At 47.1% G+C, this 19,477-nt stretch overlaps 1 protein-coding gene across 5 annotated transcripts in view; it reads right to left on the bottom strand.

Moving 5' to 3' along the window:
• Positions 1-19,477, bottom strand: part of MGAT5 (alpha-1,6-mannosylglycoprotein 6-beta-N-acetylglucosaminyltransferase) — a 328,832-nt gene that overhangs the window by 74,763 nt on the left and 234,592 nt on the right. For all 5 annotated transcript variants that reach the window (XM_046658448.1, XM_046658446.1, XM_046658445.1 and 2 more), the window contains one exon: positions 19,022-19,155. In XM_046658448.1, the coding sequence (XP_046514404.1) occupies positions 19,022-19,155 (134 nt within the window). The remainder of the gene's footprint in view (positions 1-19,021; positions 19,156-19,477) is intronic.

Below are 19,477 nucleotides of genomic sequence, written 5' to 3'. Positions count from 1 at the left end.
GGGTTTATCAAAGTTAAAACATGCCCAGGACCAAAGGGCAAGTGATGGAGTCAAGACCACGCCCAGAGCCCACAGGCTAAACCCTTCACCACAGGAACACAGCTCCAAGACGCAGACCACTAGTGTTTAGGCTTTTGTTCTTTCACTGAAAAATGCTGGAGTTGCTTTTGAGAGGGGACGAAATCAACAGGACACTCCTCTGGCCCACCTCACCCACATGTTCACATTTCATTCTCCTAAAATATTATTTTGTTTCTCTTGTGGCCAGCGCCTGGTTGGGCCCTGGGGATGCAAATGTGAACCAGACCACTGATACCTGCCCTCAGGATGCCTGCAATCCAGCTTGCTGGAAAGATTCCCAATCCCATCAGAGGCAGCCCTCACCCACAGAACCACTTTCTCCAGGTTTCCGAGTGCTGGCAGGCTGCCTCCGTCTGCTGGTTTGCCTGCATGAAATTTAATCCTCTCAAGTCCATATCCAACTGGTGAAGGGGAGCCCTCGAAAGTTACAGATGTTTCCTCATAAGGACAAAAGACTGCTTACACAGGACTTTTGTGTCTGTTCCTGCACCGTGACTCATTCGTCTTTTGGGTCATGGCCAGAGTAATGCTTCCTTCTTATCTTATTCCTGAAAGAACAAAACTAGAAGGGAACACTTGACCCTGGAGACAAGTCACACTAGTGAGCCATCACAAGATAACAAAATATTCACAACAACCGCACAGGCGCTTCTGCAAGGCACTGAGCAAATATTTCTAAACTCTTTCATCAAACCACTGTTAATTCACTACAGCAAAAGCCTAAAAATAGGGAGAAAGACTGAGAGAAGCATAAGAGGCACAGGATGAAGATGAGCAGGGGAACGAGGAAAGAGCAGAGAAGAGAAAGAGAGGGAGAGAAAGCCAGAAATGCAGATGAGGCGGCGGGAGGCTTGAGGCCAGCAGCATCCACGCTATCCTGAGGATTCCGAGTGGAAAGGACTCCAGTCACCCACTGAGAGTGAGGGTGCCTCAACAACACAATCGTGTTGATATTGATGGAGCCACCCCAAATGGCAGGCACTGCAGTCAATGTTCTCACTTACAACAATTATCTTAAGTAATCCAGGAAACCCTGTAAGTTGCTACTACTACCATCCCCATTTTACAGTTGAGAACACTGAGGATTAGGTTCGTTAAGTGTCAGGTCAAAGGGCCCACAGTGAGGAAGGGGCAGAGCCTGGAAATGAACCCTGGTCTGCCTCTAAAGCCCATGCTCTTAATTTCTGTGTCCTGGCTTATTCTATAGACACGCCTATTGTTGAACAGCCTCTTAAATCTGACTTTGGTGAAGGGAAATAAGAGAGAGACAGAAACAGAGACTAATTATAAAAGAGAAGAACCTTGCCACAGGCTCCGCTTCCCAGATGATAAGCCCTGAGCTCACACACCCGGCCCACATGGGCCCCATCTCCCCTCTCTGGCTGCAGGACCTGGGTGCAGCGAGAGCCACTCGACAACTAGACACAGAATCCATTTCCTCCCGCAGTGTCTCTCCAGCACCCTCTACTGACAACACTCAAGTGCCAGCTGCAAAGGAAAAGTATTTCTAGGGCCCAGATCCACTTTCACAGAGTACTTAGAAAGGGTGAATTTGGAGCTAAGCAGCAGTAAGTCAGTAACAGGCATGCTGGCTTACCTTCATGCCAAGGTCAGGGAGCTTCGTGAGTCTGGGGGCTTTCGCAGTGGAGGGCTAAAAAAAGTGTGTATGCTGGGGTAGTAGGTGCCACTTGGATTTTGTTGAGGATTGTGCTAGAATTAAGCCTGTGGCATCTGCTTGGACACATCTGGTGATGGGGCCAATGTGAGCATTAGCCAGTTCTCTGTAAAAGAGAAGTTGGCGGCAGTTTTGGTCCAGAAAATTGGAGTGGGGAAACAGGTAGGGGAAAAAGGACAAAACTGTGGAAAAAGTTACCAGTTTTGATAGTGGGAGCCCTCTGAATTACACAGTCATATCAGTGTGGGAAGGCAGGCCCGGGAGGGCATAGACTTTTTACTTTATCTCTGTCAATGTTGCCGACGACGTGCGCCACCATCCAAAGTGTCCTCTGACTTTGATAAAGAGAAAAGGGTATGTGAAGGTGCCATAGACACAAAATCCATTTCCTTCCCTTGCATCCTGTTACAAGAATCCCACTACTACTGAGGACACAATGAACCCTGATTGATAAGCCAGTCACAGCTGTCCCTTCCTCCACTTTCCCTGCTTCCCTTGCAGCTAAGGATGGCCATGTGCCCCAGGTCAGATAATCAGAAATAGCAGGGGAACATGACCAGGGAAGCTTCTGTTTCTTGACGAAAGGAACAGACATGGCTGGCTCGGCCCCTTCACCCTTCTTTCTGCTTTGATCACAGATATGATGCTTGGAGCTACAGACATCCTTTTGACTCTAGGGCAGCAGGCCAACATGCAAAGGATGACAAAGCAGAAAGGCAGAAGCAGCCTGGGTCTTTGGTGACTCCAACATGGAGAATGCCGCCACCCTGGGCTGCCAACCCCCGGACTTTATTATGAGAGAGAAGTAAACTCTTGTTGGATCCTGTTGGATCCACTGTTAGTTGAGGTCTTCTGCTCATTCCAGCTGAATGCACTTCTAGTGCATCTGGAGGAACAGTTCTTGGGCAGACCTGTCTAGCTTCTGACAGTTTAAGAAGTATTTTCTCAACTATCTCTTGTTTGATTCTCATGTCAACTCCACGCAGTAGGCAGAACAGGTGCTGCGAGCCCATTGGAAGGATAAGGACGTGGTTCAGGAGTGTGAAGCGATTTGGTCAGAGCACAGAGACAGTCAGTAGCAGAGCTGGGATCTGAGTCTACTGAGCTCAGATCACCTTGGATGGTGTTAGCAGGAAGACCCATTCTGGCTGCCATTTGAGTTCCATTTTACAGGGCCCTATCCTTGGATTATGATCCTGCAAGAGCCAGTATCTTCTCACAAAACGTAAGTAAGCAAAGCTAATTTAATATTTCGAACCCTGGCCTCAGCTGAAGGATGGGATGAGGCCTGCCAGTTCCAGCTGCATCTGGTAAGCCACTGGATAAGGAGGAGGGATAGTTTTTCTCCTTCCCTAGGCTCACCGACAACGCTCTCCAGACCAGGAGATGTGCTGTGCCCATGGGTCACTGAGGAGGAAGTGTTGTCTCGTCCAAACAGAGAGGGATTTGTCCACGAAAGCAGCTACACCTCTGCTGCTTCTTCAGGCTGTTTCTGAAACTGCCACCGGTTTAAATGACCCAACGCCAATTCATTCATCATCATCACCGAGTTAAGAATAAGAACATAAAAAGACACTATCTGATTTAGGACAAAAACTGTCCACGTCAAGTCCAGCATATGATGGACATCAACTCTAACAAATGATCTAAAGGTAAAAAAAGAAAGAACAGGAGGGAAAGAGAGGGAGAAAGAGACAAAAAGAGAGGGGAGAGGAGGAGAGAAGAGAGGAACGAAAAGAAAGGAAAGAAGGAAGGAAGGGAAGCCTTTGACCTGGATGCAGCCTCTCTTTGGCAGGGGTTCAAATTCTGTCTTTCTGACCCCGGTTTCCTCCTAGTAAAATGCAGATAACGGTGCTGCTATCTTATAGGGCTGTTGAGAAGCTCCTGTCTGTCTGACATTACTCACTACAAGCACGTTGGCACCATCTGGAGGCCTGGCCAAACCTTCGCAGGCTTTGAGGACCTGGAATGGTCACTCATTGGTCTGATCAACAGGGCCATGCACTGCTCTATTCCACGCCCTTCAACAGGAATGGTGCCCTCTGGGGTTGTGCTGTGGACAAGCTGCAGGACCCGCTGCCTACGGGGCAGCCCCCCAAGGACTCCCACTCTGAGCTCATGAAACTCCCCAGCAGCCCAGACAGAGAATGAAAATACCTTGGTCAAAGCTTCCTAGGCCCCTTCCCTCCCACCACCACCACTGGCCCTCTCCTCTCTCCTCTAGTTGAGGGGATGTGTGTTGTGACCCAATTAAGGAAATAAGATGGATTTCCCCAAGCCCGCACATGGACCATCACTCATGCCTTACACATCCCACCCTTAAATTCCTGACCTCTCCTTCAAAGCCCTTTTGGGGCTCTACCACCTAGTTTTTTATTTCATTTTAAAATTTCCCCCACTTCTCACAAGTCCAGGTCAGTCTTTCTGTCTCTCCAAGCTCCCTGAGGGCAGACACATCTTTGAAAGTCCCAATATGCAAGCAGGTTCCTGATAACTGGTTCCAGATGACAACAATCATTATAAATATCATAAATATGGCCACACTTCATCTTTAGATTTGAGACAAAGGGAAATGGGTTTCACCCACTCAGTTTCATTAGTTCTTCATAAAGGATTTTAAATCTCCACTGAGGATCCTACAGAACTATTTCTTGAAATCAGTCCTGTACCATCATGGATATCAGCCTCTTGGGATTTGAGAGGATATGGGCAGGAGAGAGAGGAAGGAGTTGTGAGAGAGAGAGAGCGCGCAGCCATTCCCTGGGAGATGGTCCAGTGCAGTGGCTACAGGACATGCTCCTTCAATTCAAATCTTGAGTCAGCCATAACCTCCACCTGCCTCAGCTGTCTCACTCGACAATGGGGTTAATAACAGTACTGACTTGATAGAGTTGTTGCAAGGATCATGCCCGGCACGTACGAAGCGCTCAAGTATTAGCCGTTATCATCATCACCTCCCCAAGGAGCTCAATCTCACAAAAAACAGAATCAGGGAAGGGAGAAGCGAAGGCCAGCCAACTGTAACAATTCCAATCGAGTGGGGATAACTCCACTGTTCCCTGGGGGCCCTGCTGTCCCTGGAGGCTGGACCAGGATTCCCAAGGGCGAGTCCTGATTTATCTTCAGCACAGATGGACACCTTCAGGACTTAGGGCAGCAGAGCCAGATTTTATGAGCATATGCTGCTTATATGATTTTTATTTAAGTATGCAATTGTATATATTAAGTATGCAATTACATATATTGTATATGTAATCATATATGCTAAATATGATTTTAGAAGCACACACATCATTGCCTTAAACAATAAGTTCTGAATTGGTGATTTACCACTGTTTCTCAATGTCATAATACCTCTTCTTGTGATAAAATGATGGATTCTGCTTCCAACAAATACTCCACGTTGTAAAATATGCTCGCAATCTGTATTTTTGATATAAAACTCCATCAACAAGCTCTGTCCTTGTAGGGCCTGTTTCAAGGTCTCAATGACATTGTACACTGATGTAGAAAGTTCCACACGGTAAATCCCATGGTTCCACTTTCTACCAAAAATTATTCCTCCAGGATTCCAGCCGGCATGGGAAGCCACCTGGGTGCCACTCAGGCTAACACCTCATATACCTGTTCTCCATGGCAGGGCAGACAGCACCAGAAAGAGGTCAAACTTCCTTCAACCGGCCCCACACACTTGACTGGCTTATGTGAATCCCACTCCACATTTATGAGGTGTTTGTCCACCTCCATTGGAAAACAATACTTCTACTTTGCTTTTCTCTCCAAGAAATAGCCAGAAATCCACACTTCTGTTTCCTCCTACTGCTATGACTCTGCTTTCTTTGCCGAGTTTGTAAACCAGGGTTGATGTAAGGACCACAGAAAACTCGACGAAAGGCATCCTTTTTTAGGTGTGTCTGAAGCCCTCTCCAGCAGTGCCAGTGGGCAATGAACTTCATTCTCTCAGGAGGAAACTGGGGAGGCCTCAGGGATCTGCATTCCTGAACCAAACAAAGACATCCAAAGCCCCCTTCCCCCAGGAAGCCTTCCTCCAGTCGAGAGGGAGGCAGTGTCCTTGGCAATCTCTCTAAGCCTCTCAAGTCTCCGGGGACTGCACACCTTGGGCTGGGATGAGATGCTGCTGGGTGTGTGGGAACAACACCTGGCCTTGCCACTGTCCTCAGCATCTCAGTATTTAACAAAGTGGCTATGTCCTCCAGCCCAACCATCTGCTACCTGGCATGGCTCAGTACAGGTATGTCCCCTCAAGATGTGACTGTGCTTTCAGAAGATTCATACTATGCCTAGAATTCTCATCCAAAATAGTTTTCCCATAAGCTGTGCTTTAATAATGTTCTATTTGGGGGGAAAATATCACAATCAATATGATATCTCCGTTGTTCTTATAAATCTGGGCCTAATCACATTCAGAAAGCTAGGCTTTTCAGACTGTTATAAAATCAGAGGCATTACGTGGCTCTCTCTTCAGGAGCCATCTTAACCCTTTCTTCGTGGGAAGGGAACAATCGTGCAATGCTTCTGTAACTCCTTTCTGCATGGACCCTCTGGCTTCTCCATGTGCTGTTCAATATTTGGGTACCAAGACCCTCTGTCTCAACCCGGGATGCTGCCTCCTCCTTCTCAGGGAGCACAGCTTCCACATGCTTGGATTCACTCTGCGACTTCTGTCCACAGACAGTCGTTGTTCTTCTCTCTCTCTGCTCTCAAACAGAAACTTCTTTTCCCTTTCCCTAAACACCATTGTTCCCAGATCAGCTGCCAAACTGTTAGGGATGGAGTGATAGTAAAAAGCCTCGAGGCAAATTACAACCACAACAGCTGTGTTTACTAAGAGCTACAAATGAACTCATCCCAGCACTATTAGAGCAGGCAGGCAGCTATCTGGAACCTTCCAGAAGCACCCCACCCTCAGGATGTTTGCTGGCTGCCTCAGCCTCCTGCTACCCAAGCCAGTCCTGGCTTTTGGAGGAGACCCTCTGCTGAGCACAAGGGGCCCCACTTCACCCACAATACTTTCATAACATTTTCTTCTCACAGCTGCGGTAATTTGCACTCAGCTGTTTATTCCCCTGGGAGGGCTGCCAGTCACGGACACTGTAGGCAAATGCTAGTGAGGGGCACCAGGAAAACTATCTCCACCCTTGGGCCCCTCAAATGCCTCCATAACCACCTGCAAAAAGGCCTAAAATACTACCATTCACCCTCCAAACTTCTGGACCACTGGTGACCTCTTTAAAGTAAAAATGCTGCCACGAAAGGAATGACACCAAGAAGGCTACCCCTCATCCATACCTGAAGATAGCTTAGTTTCTCCTAAACGTCTCTGAGGGCTTATCACCTGTAAAACTGTCACATGCTTCATAAGGCTATGTGGAAATGCTTTGTAACCTCTTAAATTCTTGCAAATATTTATTTGAATTACTGAATTAAAAGGCATTCTCAAGAGAGACTTCATGGGAACCGTATCAGATGATTACACCCTCATGTGGATTAATGTAGGGGATGTGCTGTTACCATAGAAATAAGAGGGTGGGTCCTTGGGGGACAGGCCATGGGGCAGGTGAGTTGTACCAGGAAGCACAGGCCTGCAGCACAGGATGCAAGCTGGTAAAACAAGGGCAGAAGTGTCTTCTACAGCATAGGGTGGTTGTTGGTGACATGCAGGCCACACACGATGCATGCAAAGGAAGCAGTTAAGGTTTCTCTGATCTAGGAAAATTGGTGACTACCTAGTACAGTGTTTCTCAAACAAAAAGAACCAGCTGGAGTGCTTGTGGAACATACATATACCCAAGTCCCTTACCCGGAGATTCCGATTATTGGAGGGGCCTTGGCATCTGGATGGTTAACCAGTTCCCAGGTGGAACTTATGATCAGGAACTTATGATCTGATTAACAATAACCTGGATTCTAAGCACCAACGTAAGCTTTTCTGCCTTTCCTTGGAACAAAGGCTGGAAATCAATTTAGCAAAAACCTCATAAATGAATGCGACTCCAAAGGACCATGTCAGGTTCCTGCATGGACCCACAACAGAGCTCCTGCTTGAAACCAGAGTCACGAGAGGCTCCATCAGTTGGGTTCTAAGGAGAGGTTTTCACTCGTAGGTGGGAAGAAGGCTGAAGACTTGATTACATTACACAAGAGCAGTAAGCCACAGGCTCCAAGTCCCAGCTACGGGGTCGACTGCCATGCATTCTTTCCATCCACCCCAATCGCCAACCCAAAGGAGAAGACTTAGTTTCAACCACAAGCTAACCTGGCAGAAGCAGCCCTGGCAGTCCACATCAGGGCTGGAAAGTGCTCACTGGCTGGGCTCTGACAAGAAGAAAAAACTCGAAGTCTAACATACAGATTTCAAGACCCTGGGGCTGCTGCTGGAGCTGCTGCATGCTGAAAAACGGGCCTTGGTCTTCCTCTCCACCCACCCTTATGCCTCAAAACTTGAGAAACTTCCAAAAAGGCCATTCAAAGGATGACTTGGCCCGGATGAAACACAGAATTCATTATTCCATTCGAAGTTCCTTTTGTAACTTCACCCTCTCAGAAGAAACTATTTTTGGTTTCTTCCTGGTGGCTTCTTTTCCTGGCTTCCCTAGTGTAAGGTCACAAACCCAAACACATCCTGGGGCCAAACGGGTCACAGAGGGTAGAGAAGGCCCCACAAGGACTGTCATCCCTGGAACAACCCCTAACCCATACGTGGAGGCAGCCACTACTCAGCTCCAGCCAATCTTTGGAATGAGAGGAATGAAAGTCCAATTTGCCACACTATCTACATTTTCAAGAGAAGATGGGAATTCTGGCTTTTCAGGTGAACCTTCCCAAATGGCAAATTTCCCAATTTAAAAAATATTGCACAGGCTAAACACAAATGTCTGTGAGTTAGATCGGTCTATGGGGTCCAAGGCTGCCTCTGTTGCTTTAGGCATAAAGCTGTGCATCGACAAAAGAAGAGTCAACTGGACAACGTGTTTTCTTGATACCACCAGCCTGTGGATAAGCTCTTCTCCTTGGAGCGTTCCCTCCTGTCTCCCTGCCTTTTGCCCCTTTCCACCTGCAGTCTGCAAACACAGACTCTCTGGGCTGGCAGTGCCCTTCCCATTCAGGCAGTCCAATATCCCCCTGGCATGAGTGACAGCACTCTCAAAGCCCTGCCAACGTCCCTTCAGCCAACAGTGACAGGGGGTTAACGGCTTCCCAGGTAGCTGGCCTCCTCTTTGGACAGGGCTGACGGTTGAATTATGCTTCGTCTGATACTCCTGGAAAACTCAGGAAGTACCCTAGCAGCCTATTTTCTGTCTTTTGGTGGGTCGTCCAGGACAAATCTGATTCCTCATTTGTATGCCGCCCATTCGGAGTCCTCACCCACCCATGTAGCCTCAATCAAGCCTTTTTTTCCAGGCCAGACATGCTGGTTTCCTCAATCAGTCTTCATAAAGCATGACTCTGAGCCTCCCCATATTTTACTCCTTCCAATCAAAAGGCTCTAATTTGTCTGGATAGTATGAATAATAGCAAAAACTAACATAGAAATTAATGAATACCAGGCATTCTTCGAAAAGCTTTATATTCCTTAACTCCTGTGATCTTCCTAAGAACTCTAATGTAGATGCTATTATTACCACTCATTTTACGGAGGAGAGAACAGAGGCACAGAGAGCGTAAGGTACTTGCCTGCAACCACACAGCTGATCAGTGTAGAGCAAGGAGCAAACCCCACCAATCTGACTCCATGCTCCAGTCCATGCTCTTAGCACTCCAGGTCTCCAGGTGGGCTCACCAGTGCAGAGAAAGGAAGGCCACCAACACACCCTAGCGTTAATAGGGACTGACTCGTGCTAGGTGCTCTTAAATGGATGGGAACCACCAGCTCTTCATTCCGTATCTTATGCCTCTGCTGAAGGTCCATTATCAACTCTTGGCACCTCCCTACACTGTTGACTCATGTGAGCTCACTCTCAATGAATCCCTTAAATCTCTTTTACACACACGGGTGCTAAGTCCCAGCAACCCCATCTTTTCCTCAGGCAGTTGGTTTTATGGACTCTGTGCCTGGCCTGGCCTAATTTTCATCCCTCTGCCCTTTTTCTGACGGCCCATAAAGTTGTCCTGTAGCCTATCATCTCTGTGCCCTCACTGTATAAAGAATTGGAGAAGGCAAGGAGGAGTTTAGATTATAGAATCATGGAACTCTGGGGACCAAAATAAAAGAACATCCAGTCCTCTGCCTCATTTTACAGATGAGAAAAGGGAGACCCAGAGGGCAAATGAATTCCGAGGACAAGCAGCCAGCAAGTAGTGCAGCTGAAATTAGAATCTGGGCGTCTGCTTTCCCACCCCTGGCTCCTCCAACTGCTCCAGTCTGTCTCCACTCAGAGTTTCCGGGATTAGACAGAAGTACAATAAGGAGAATGTGTTTTCTCTGCCAATCAACAAGGAAACATCAATGGGTTTAAGATGACAGCAGGAAGCTTGCGGAAACAGGGAACAGACCACAAGGATGAGATAGGGAAAAAGGCCGCCCAAGGATTCTCTGAGCTCCAAATTCAGGGTTCATTCCTGCACACATTTGCTCATCACACACTGATATGCTTACAGCGGATGCTACACAGGGTTAGGTTAGAGTCAGCAGGCAGCCAGCACTATTTTTGAAAAGTTCCTAAGTCTCTTGGACTGTAGCCCTTGGAATCTTAAAAGCCAATGATTCATTTCTGATGTTTCTCTTTGCATCTGGTTTCTCTTCTCTGTTCCTTCCCCCTCCCCCAAAGCTTGCACTTGAATGTGGGGACAAGGCTCTTCCATGTGACTGCACCTTATTGTGAGCCAGGCAACACAACATGCACAGGTGACTGAGGCTAGGTGAGTGGCTGCCCTGGAGGGGCTCCCATCCCCACTGGGACACAGACCATCTCTTCCCTGAGGAACAGTAATCTGCTCCCTGCCTCTGGCAAGTGTGGCCTCTAAGGGACCACGACAAGGTCTTTCCTGATTGACTTTGCTGCCAAGGGGAATAAACGGGGAGATCCAGGGAGGCTTCTGAATGCTCTTCTGGTTGGATGCAGAACCAAGAGCTGTGATCACATTACATTTTCCAGCAAATTCAACAAAACTGATTCCAATTTCATTATTTCAAAATTTATGCCAATTTGACTTAAGGTTTAAATTTATCTCGTTTATCTCCACGTTAGGTGGGGAGAAACATCTGGCCAAGTAGATCAAAGAACAAATAGGAAGATAAGGTTAACCTACTTACAAAAATGTGTTCTTTTCAAGGATTTCAGTACATTCTTTAATTACAATGGTCTTTGGTAATTCATTAAAACAATACACTAAGAGCAGTTAATTCCTATTACGGAATAAAATGGCATGTCGCCAAACTACTCCCGTTTCCAATTTTGTATTAATTTAAACTAGGCCCAAGTCAACCAAATTAGTGAGCTAGATAATTGCGTGGTTTTTAGAATGGGATTCTACCTCAGACACAGAGGTCACCTAGTCTAGAGACTTCATAAGGTCTCTGTCACAGAGTCTTTTGTTTTGATGTTGGTATTTTTTTTTTTTTAAAGACTTTCAAAATGTGAAAACCATTTTTAGCTGGCAGACCATAGGTGAGATTTGGCCCACAGGTCACTGTTTGCCAACTTTAATTTATTTTTAATAGCTTTATTGAGATATAATTGGCATATAATAAACTGCACATATCTGAAGTGTACAATTTTATAAGTCTTGACATACGGACAGATCATGAACCTACCAGCACACTTCGGGTACACATGAGGGCACATTATTGGAAAAGACAGTAATGCTGGGAAAAGTGGAAGGCAGCAAGCAAAGAGGAAGACCAAATATGAGATAGATCGACTCCATAAAGGAAGCCACAGGCATGAGTCCACAGGAGCTGAGTAGAGCTGCTGAGGACAGGACACTGTGGGCATCACTCACTCATAGGGTCTCCAGGAGTCAGAGCCAACTTGACAGCATATAACAACAATCACCACAATCAAGACAGTGAACATGCCCACCCCCTCCCCAGGCAACCACCCGCCTGTCTTCTGTCACTCCGGGTTAGTTTTCACTTCCTAGAGTTTTTTGTACATAGAGTCATACAGTAAAGACTGTTTACGTTTGGTTCTTCCACTCAGCATGACTATTTTGAGGTCCACCAGGTGGTCGTGTATATCAGTAATTCATACCTTTACCTTCATTCACACAAGTGAGGAAACTGAGGCTGGAGGTGCCTGCCCCAAATCCCACAGAGGACAGTAGAGCTGGCCCAGACAGGCCCCCGGTCTCCCTGTGCAGCCTTCTCTTCCCAAGTCATCTCATTGCTAATCTCACCAGGGGTTTTAAAAACCTTTCGAAACCTTTATGTGGTCTGCAGAATTTGTACAGGTCTTGCTCCACTCCTTTTCCTTCAAATCCCTTATTCCAGTGTCCCTTGGACCAGAGAGCACAGGGCGATACCCAGAGCAAAACGCATTCCAAGTTGTATCCCCAGGTTCCCCGGACAAATCGGTCTTAGAGGAAACCAAACAGAAACTGATGCATTCATCCAGTAGTTACTGAGCACCTACCCTGTGCCAGGCACTCCCTGTGTTGGGTAAAATAAAATCAATAATGATTTCTATGCTGAAAGAGCTTACAGACTAGCAATTAAGGAAAGATTGACAAAAGAAACATAAGCACATGATCACAAAATGACTAAAATTACATATAGGGAAGGAGGAAGATGCTGTGATAGCAATGGGGAGGGCTGACATCTGGTTCAGGGCATGCATGTGGGACAGGGTGACCCTAGGAGGCTAGGGCTGCGCAAGCCAGGCCAGAAAGCAGCCATTACGGAGGCCGAGCCCCCGGGTGGAAGGAGTGGTGTGTGGCACCCTGTGTAGCCAGAGCCTGGGAAGCGAGGGAGAGTGGTGGGTGCAGAGCAGATGTGGCTTGTTTGCAGAGTGCCTTGCTAACCAACCGGCCAAGACTGGATTTCACCGTATATGTAATGTGCTCTAAGTTTAAAACGAAGCCATTGGGGGGTTTTGAGACCAGGAGTAACGAAGTCCAATTTACAGTTTTAAAAAGATCACTCTGGCTGCTGCTGTGTGGAGAACGGATTAAGAAGGGCAGGAAGTCAGGGACAGAGAGAAGGGAAAGGATGCATCACATTTCTGGAAGGTCTGCTGCCCGACTTCTTAGGCCTGTGGGTACGGGACTCCGTGTCCTTTTAGGGGCTGCTTTAAAACCACAGTCTTTGACGTCTAGATAAAAAGGAGCTTTCCAGTTTCAGTTGAGACTGGTTGACTTTGGATGCTGCCAGGCAGACTAGGGCTGGGGCAAGCCAGGCCCTTGGGGTCTGGAGCCAGAAACAGTTTGAACTGCTCAAATAAGGCGTTTTCACTCTGCAGAACTGGCTGCAAGACAGTTGCTGACTTCCCCGTTTATGTGGTGAGCTGCCAGGGGCAACGTTTTACCTGCTATGCTAACATTTACCCAGGGCTCCTGATGCACACGTAAGTCACTCATGCAGATCTTGCTTCCCAGCTTCTGAATTCGGCTCTCACCACGGACTCACACTCCAGGGTCGGGCAGAGAAACAGCTCCTCAAGCATGGGGCAGCAGGAAGGCAAGTCCCCAAGAGGGGAGGTCAGCATCTTGATCCTGGTTCTGGACCTGTCAAGTCATGTGCTGTAGGACCTTGGCCAAGTCACTCCATCTCCTTGAGCCAGTTCCTCTATAAACCAGGATGGTGAAGGAGGGTAACAGCTGTCCTCCCTTGCTCTGAGGGAATCGCGTGCACCTGCTTAAATGATGGCTCAGAGAAGTGTGAACACTGCACTAAATAAGGCCTTCTTTTATTACCAATGTGTTAGTCATTGAATAAGTGGTAGTCTTTGCTGAGGGCCTGCTAAGAGATGCCAAGCTCAGGGCCTGGGGCTCTGTTTTCAGAGCAACAGAGATTTCAGTAAAGTCACACTTGATTTTCCATGGATTGCTCATCCATCAGCCTCAATTACACAGAACATAATCAAGAACGCTGAAACAAGCTAAAAGGACTCCTGATGATCCATCCCAGGGACTGTTGGCCAAATGTGTCCTCCAAGAGAGACTTGGCTTACTTGGGATATGGTGTAGCTCAGGAGTAGGCAAACTTTTTCTGTAAAGGGCCAGATACTAAATACTTAAGGCTTTGCTGGTCATACAGTCTCTGTAACAACTCTGCCATTTTAATGCAAAAGCAGTCATAGGTAACGAACAGGGGTGATTATGTTCCATTAAAACTTTATGTACAAAAAAGAAGTTTGGCCCACGGGCCAGAGTTTGCCAACCCCTGAAAATTTGAATCTGAATATCTTTGGACAGGCTTGTATTTGCCAGTTCCTCACAAGCTCTACTCCCCATCTCACACCCCCATCAGTTCTCACTATGATTCCTATCTGACCCCAATATTGATATTAGTAAGAGCAACAAACATTTATTTAGACTTACTGTGTTCCAGGCCCTATTCTAAGAACTGGACATGTATTAACTCATTTAATCACTACAGAAACTCTATTATCATCCCCATAAAAAATGAGGCCAAGTGAAGTTAAATAACTTGCCCAAGATCAGGCCGCTGGTGGCAAAGGCAGGACTGGAATCCAGCTGTCTGGCTCTGATTCTGTGCTCTCGATCGTTATGCCACTCTGCCCAGCAGCTCCCGACTGCACAAACCAGGACAGCAGATGACGTGGAAGACTCGGGGCACCTCTCACCTCCTCTCAGAGCCCACACGTTACCCCACTCTACGGGGCCAGGCACCCGAGACTAGAAGTAGCAAGGCCTGCAAATGTACTTAGTAGAACATGAGATTGGGAGGTGACTGGAATCAGGCACCAAGAGTAGTACACAGAGACACGATAGCTGGCAGTCTGACAGGAGCAGCAGGAGTGAAAAGTAGAGAGAAAAAATTATTTATTCACTGATGAGTCAGCTACTCAGCGCCAAGCACTCTCCACGATCCCAAACATCCCAAGGCCTTGTTACTCAAAGTGCTTTTATCAACAGCTCATCAGCATCACCTGGGTGCTTGCAGAAATGCAGAGTCTCCGGCCACATCCAGAGGGTCTGAATCAGAATCAGCATTTTAGCAGGTCCCAGGTGATCCCCATGCACTCTTCAGGCTGAGAAGCTCTGCTCTATGTGGGAGCTGTTACTGGTCCCACTTCAAAGGTCAGGAACCCAAGGCTCAAAACAGTGCATGACCTCACAAGCTCATGAGTTGCAGGCTCAAGCCTGAACCCCAGCTTGTGGTTTGGAGGCTACGGTCATTCCCCCGAGGTACTCAAAGCAAAGCCTTCAGGACATACACCTCAGCAGCAAATGTGCATCAGGACATACTAACTGCATCAAGGTGGGCTCACAAATAAGTAAAATCTGACCCTGCATCGTGAACAGTCACGCCCAGGATAGTATTTTTTAAAGAAACTTGGAAATGATATAGTTAAGAAGACTTCAATTAATTTCAATTTCCACAATTTTCAATCTCGTCTTTGTACAAAATTGACTAATTTTTCATTCCCTGATGACTTTAGGTAACAGGATGTTGAAGGACTTTGAATTCGGCCACACTGGACAGACTTCTCTTCCTTTTCTAGGCACATGTGTTAGCTGGAGCCAATGCCCCAGAGGCAGAAGTCAAGAACCTAGAAAAATGGGTTCTTGGGCTAAGGAAGAGATTTGTACTTGGGATTAGACTGTAAGAAGTCTCATTTGATGCTAAGGGGCTTGGGCTGAGATGCCTCCTGAGTTGAAGTTCAGGATTCTGGAGTCAGATAACAAGGTCTCCTCCCTCCCACCCATCTCTCCACCATGTCCTATAGCATCAGGACAAGACTGCAGGGCGCCTCAGCCGTGAAGTGGGGGCCAGAGGGTGGCATTAAGGAGGTAGCCCGTTCCTCCTAGTGTCTCTATTTAACAGACTGTCTTTCTTGCTAGGCATTTGGAACACAGGGAAGACACATATGTGTTAGTAGATATCCTTGATGTGAATATAAGGAGCAGAAAACATTCAGGATCCTGCAAGGGAACGCTGTGACAAAAGGATATATGATCCGGAAAAAGAAAGCTTCCAGGAACTCCAGCAGCTACTTTTTCTTTCTCTCCAGGTTGCATGGGTTGTTTCTGTCTGTCTGCCTGTCTTCCTACCTGGCCCGTGCAAAGCCCCTCACATCTCTTGCAGTGGCACCTCTCCTCTCTGCAGCTCTGCTCAATTATCCTCTCAACACAACAACCTTCTCCCTTTCCAGATCAGTCCCGCTTCCTCATCAATAGACTCCAGGAAGCCTTCTGCCTTGCACTCATCGCAACTCTGGACATAGCCTTTTAATTTCTGACCCTTTGGCTCACTGTCACTGTCCTTCTGTTTTCCAGTGGGAGTGAAGAATCTCATTGATCCAGCTTGGCTTTCTGAGGCAGAATCACAGTTGCCAACCACCAAGGTGCTGGACTGCCTTGGGTCAGAGAGACAACCCCCCAGGCCAATCAGTCACGGGCGGAGGGGTCACGTGGTGGCACTCCCCACGCAAGTGCACCAGCAGGTGGGGAGAGTCCCACAAAAGGCGGGAAGGATGGTGGAGTAGGACTGACAGCACAGCAGTATCTGCAGAGTTTCGGTGAGTCCTAGAATCTGAGGGTGAGGGAGGACCTCCCACATCATCTGGTCCACATGCCCCGACTGCAGTCCTGGTCCTCCCAGGACCGACAGTGTCACTGCCCTCCTAGAGATCTCTGAGACAAAGGAGGTGGGGTGTGGGGAGGAGATGGGGCCAGGGATGGGAAAAGTGACTTACAAAACTTCCTGCTGTTTATAGTCGGTGTTGCTGCAACTATTGCACTGTTTTCCACGCACTTTCACTAGATACTATGGGACGGAGACCGTTTGGAAAAAGAAACTAAACTTTCACATTCTGTGCTGAGTTCAAAACTTTGAGACGATGCCCTGAATTTATGTGAAAACTTTACAGTATTTTTCATCTTTTTGGACCTTCCTCATCAAAGAATACTGGGTAATAATAAGGTAATAAAATTGAAATAACCCCCCAGGTTTTTGGTATTGAGACCAAGTCTCATGCAGACACAATGCCATTCAGCCTATTGTAATACTTGGGCGACACATCGCAAGAGGAAGGCTGGATCATCTGTGGAGTTTCAGGATTTGCAAATCATGCTCCAATTCACCTGGGTCAAGATGGTTAACACTGTTGGGATTCTGACTGGCATCAAGGAAATCATCCTTTTAGTGGCAGTATTACTTCATCGAAAAAAAAAAGGTGACCAAAATGCTTTCAGAACCAATTTATCATTTTGTTTTTCTAAAGAAACTGAAAACGGAGGAAGCTACACTTGGTTCTAAAACAGAAGTGATGTAAGTCCAAGGTCAAGTCCACGTTGACAAGCCAACTATTTTCTTCAAGCCGGTACAGAGGGGAGAAGGGAGTTACACCTTTTTTTATTTTTTTAATTTTCGGTGAGGAAGATTGGCCCTGAGCTAACATCTGTTGCCAGTCTGCCTCTATTTTATAGGTGGGATGCCACCACAGCATGGCTTGATGAGTGGTGTGTAGATCCATGCCTGAGATCCAAACCTGCCAACCCTGGGCCATGGAAGTGGAGTGCCTGAACTTAACCACTATGCCACCAGGCCGGCCCGAACATCTTTTTTTAAAGAGCCAGCGTCTTCCTAAAACCAGTGCCAGTACCCACGCATTTCACAGCCCAGCTGAGAATGAGCACACCCAATGTGTCCTTGTTCACCCAAGTTCAGCTGAAAGTCAGCTGAACAATGCTCTGCTAACACAAAGCAGATTTTGATTCAAAGGAAGCAAAGATGCATGAATTCATGGGAACCTCTTAAATAACCATTTACAATCTTGACTGATTTTATTTTACTTGAGAGGAGAAAATGTGGAATGATATATGTAGATAATAAATCTTCTTTACCAGCCCAGGTTTCTCAACCTCGGCATTACAGATATCTTGTGCCAGGTAACTCTTGGTTGTGGAGCTGTCCTCTGTACTGCTGGATGCTTACTTAGCAGCATCCCTGACCTCTACTCACTAGAGGTCAGTGGTACCTCCCCCATCAGTCCTGACAACCAAAATTGTCTCTAGACATTGCCAAATGTCCCCTGGGGGGTGAAACTGTCTGCAGCTGACAAACACTGTACTAAACTAAGACAAAATTCTAGCTGTTTAAAGCAAAGACAGTTATCTGGAATTAAATCGGCTTTTTCTTTTCTGAACATGGGATCAGAAAACCAACAGCAGGGAACTCCTCACCCTGTACAGCACCTGTGCTCCCTCGGTGGTCGGATCTCTAACTTCCTCAATAAGGGAGACGTATTAACATGAACCCACAGTTCCTGATCATTCCGGAAAGCGATTAACTTTTACGTTTAGGGAAGAGGTATGTTTTGAAGCCTTGGAGACCATTCCATCCTATACAAACGTGTCCTGAAAAATTTACGACATTTGCATACTAAGGCGGACTTCCCGTATAAAAAGATTTGCATGTCGTGTCAATAGATCCTATTCTAATCCGGTTCCTCTTCAATTGCACCCTCCCGGATGCACTCTGCATATTATCCAGGAGGGCCAAAGGGACCTTTAGGACCCAACAGCCCAACAATTTCGGAAAACCTGGCTCAGGCTGCACCAAGAATGTCATTTGGTCCAAGATGTCCCTGAGCAAAGTGCCCGCAATCGGCCCCGGCAGGGACGTCCCTTTCCCCGTTGAATACTGACCACTGTGAGTGCTGACCACAGCCAAGAGGACAGGAAGGCCACTGCACTCCCCTGGCAAAGCGAGCTGTCAACCTTTACACCCCTCTGCCAGAAGGCAGAGGCAAAGAGTCACTTGGTAAAGGGTCTCTCTGTGCAACGCCTTGCTCCAGAAAGATATCCAGCCCCTGTGGGACCCTGGCTTTCAGAAGCAAGTACAGGATGTGAAAGAAACTGTAATGTGTTATTTCACACATGCAAAGAGTAAAGGGCTTTGTCATGCAGCCATCGTATGGATGAGCTGGTACAGCCCTTATTTGATACCCAAATACTGAGCAACCAAATCCTCGAATATTCTTGTTTACTTCTAAACAGATCCTATTAAGCCCTGGGCACTTGGCTTGATTACTCCCTGGATCAAAGTTAAATTAAATTACCCAACAAGCTTCTTTCCAGAGAGAGACACACACACATGCACACAGACTGACTCACCTTCCAGAAGCTATCCACTTTGCCATACACAAGGGACTGGTTCTGCCTTTTGATTTCGTTAATGTGGTGGATGTCGCTGGAGTTCAGGTGCTGCTCCACCACAAACCCCAGAAAGCTGTTGTCTGGGGTATGAGCTGATGTGGAAGGGAAAGGACAGGGCAGTTAGGATGTCATCAGCGAGAAGAAACAACAGTAATTACAAATTTAATACAAGTCATCTCAGACACAATTAAATGTTTTCACTTTACTCTGTTGTTCCTTACCTGGGAGGGGCGAGGGACTGCCTGCTCCCACATATCCCCAGTAAAACCTTCACGTGAGAATAATTCCAGGATGGATTACCAAATCCTGCTCTTTTTAGCAGAAAATACATCTGTCTGAAAATCACTCAGCTGCGCGCTCTCCCCCTTCCTGTTGCCTCAGCACAAGGCTACTGCCTCCTGACAGAAATGTCCT

Source organism: Equus quagga, chromosome 4 (assembly GCF_021613505.1).
Source record: "Equus quagga isolate Etosha38 chromosome 4, UCLA_HA_Equagga_1.0, whole genome shotgun sequence".
NCBI classification, from domain to species: domain Eukaryota; kingdom Metazoa; phylum Chordata; class Mammalia; order Perissodactyla; family Equidae; genus Equus; species Equus quagga.
The sequence above is the reverse complement of the archived record's forward strand: the minus strand, read 5'-3'. Positions and strand labels throughout refer to the sequence as shown.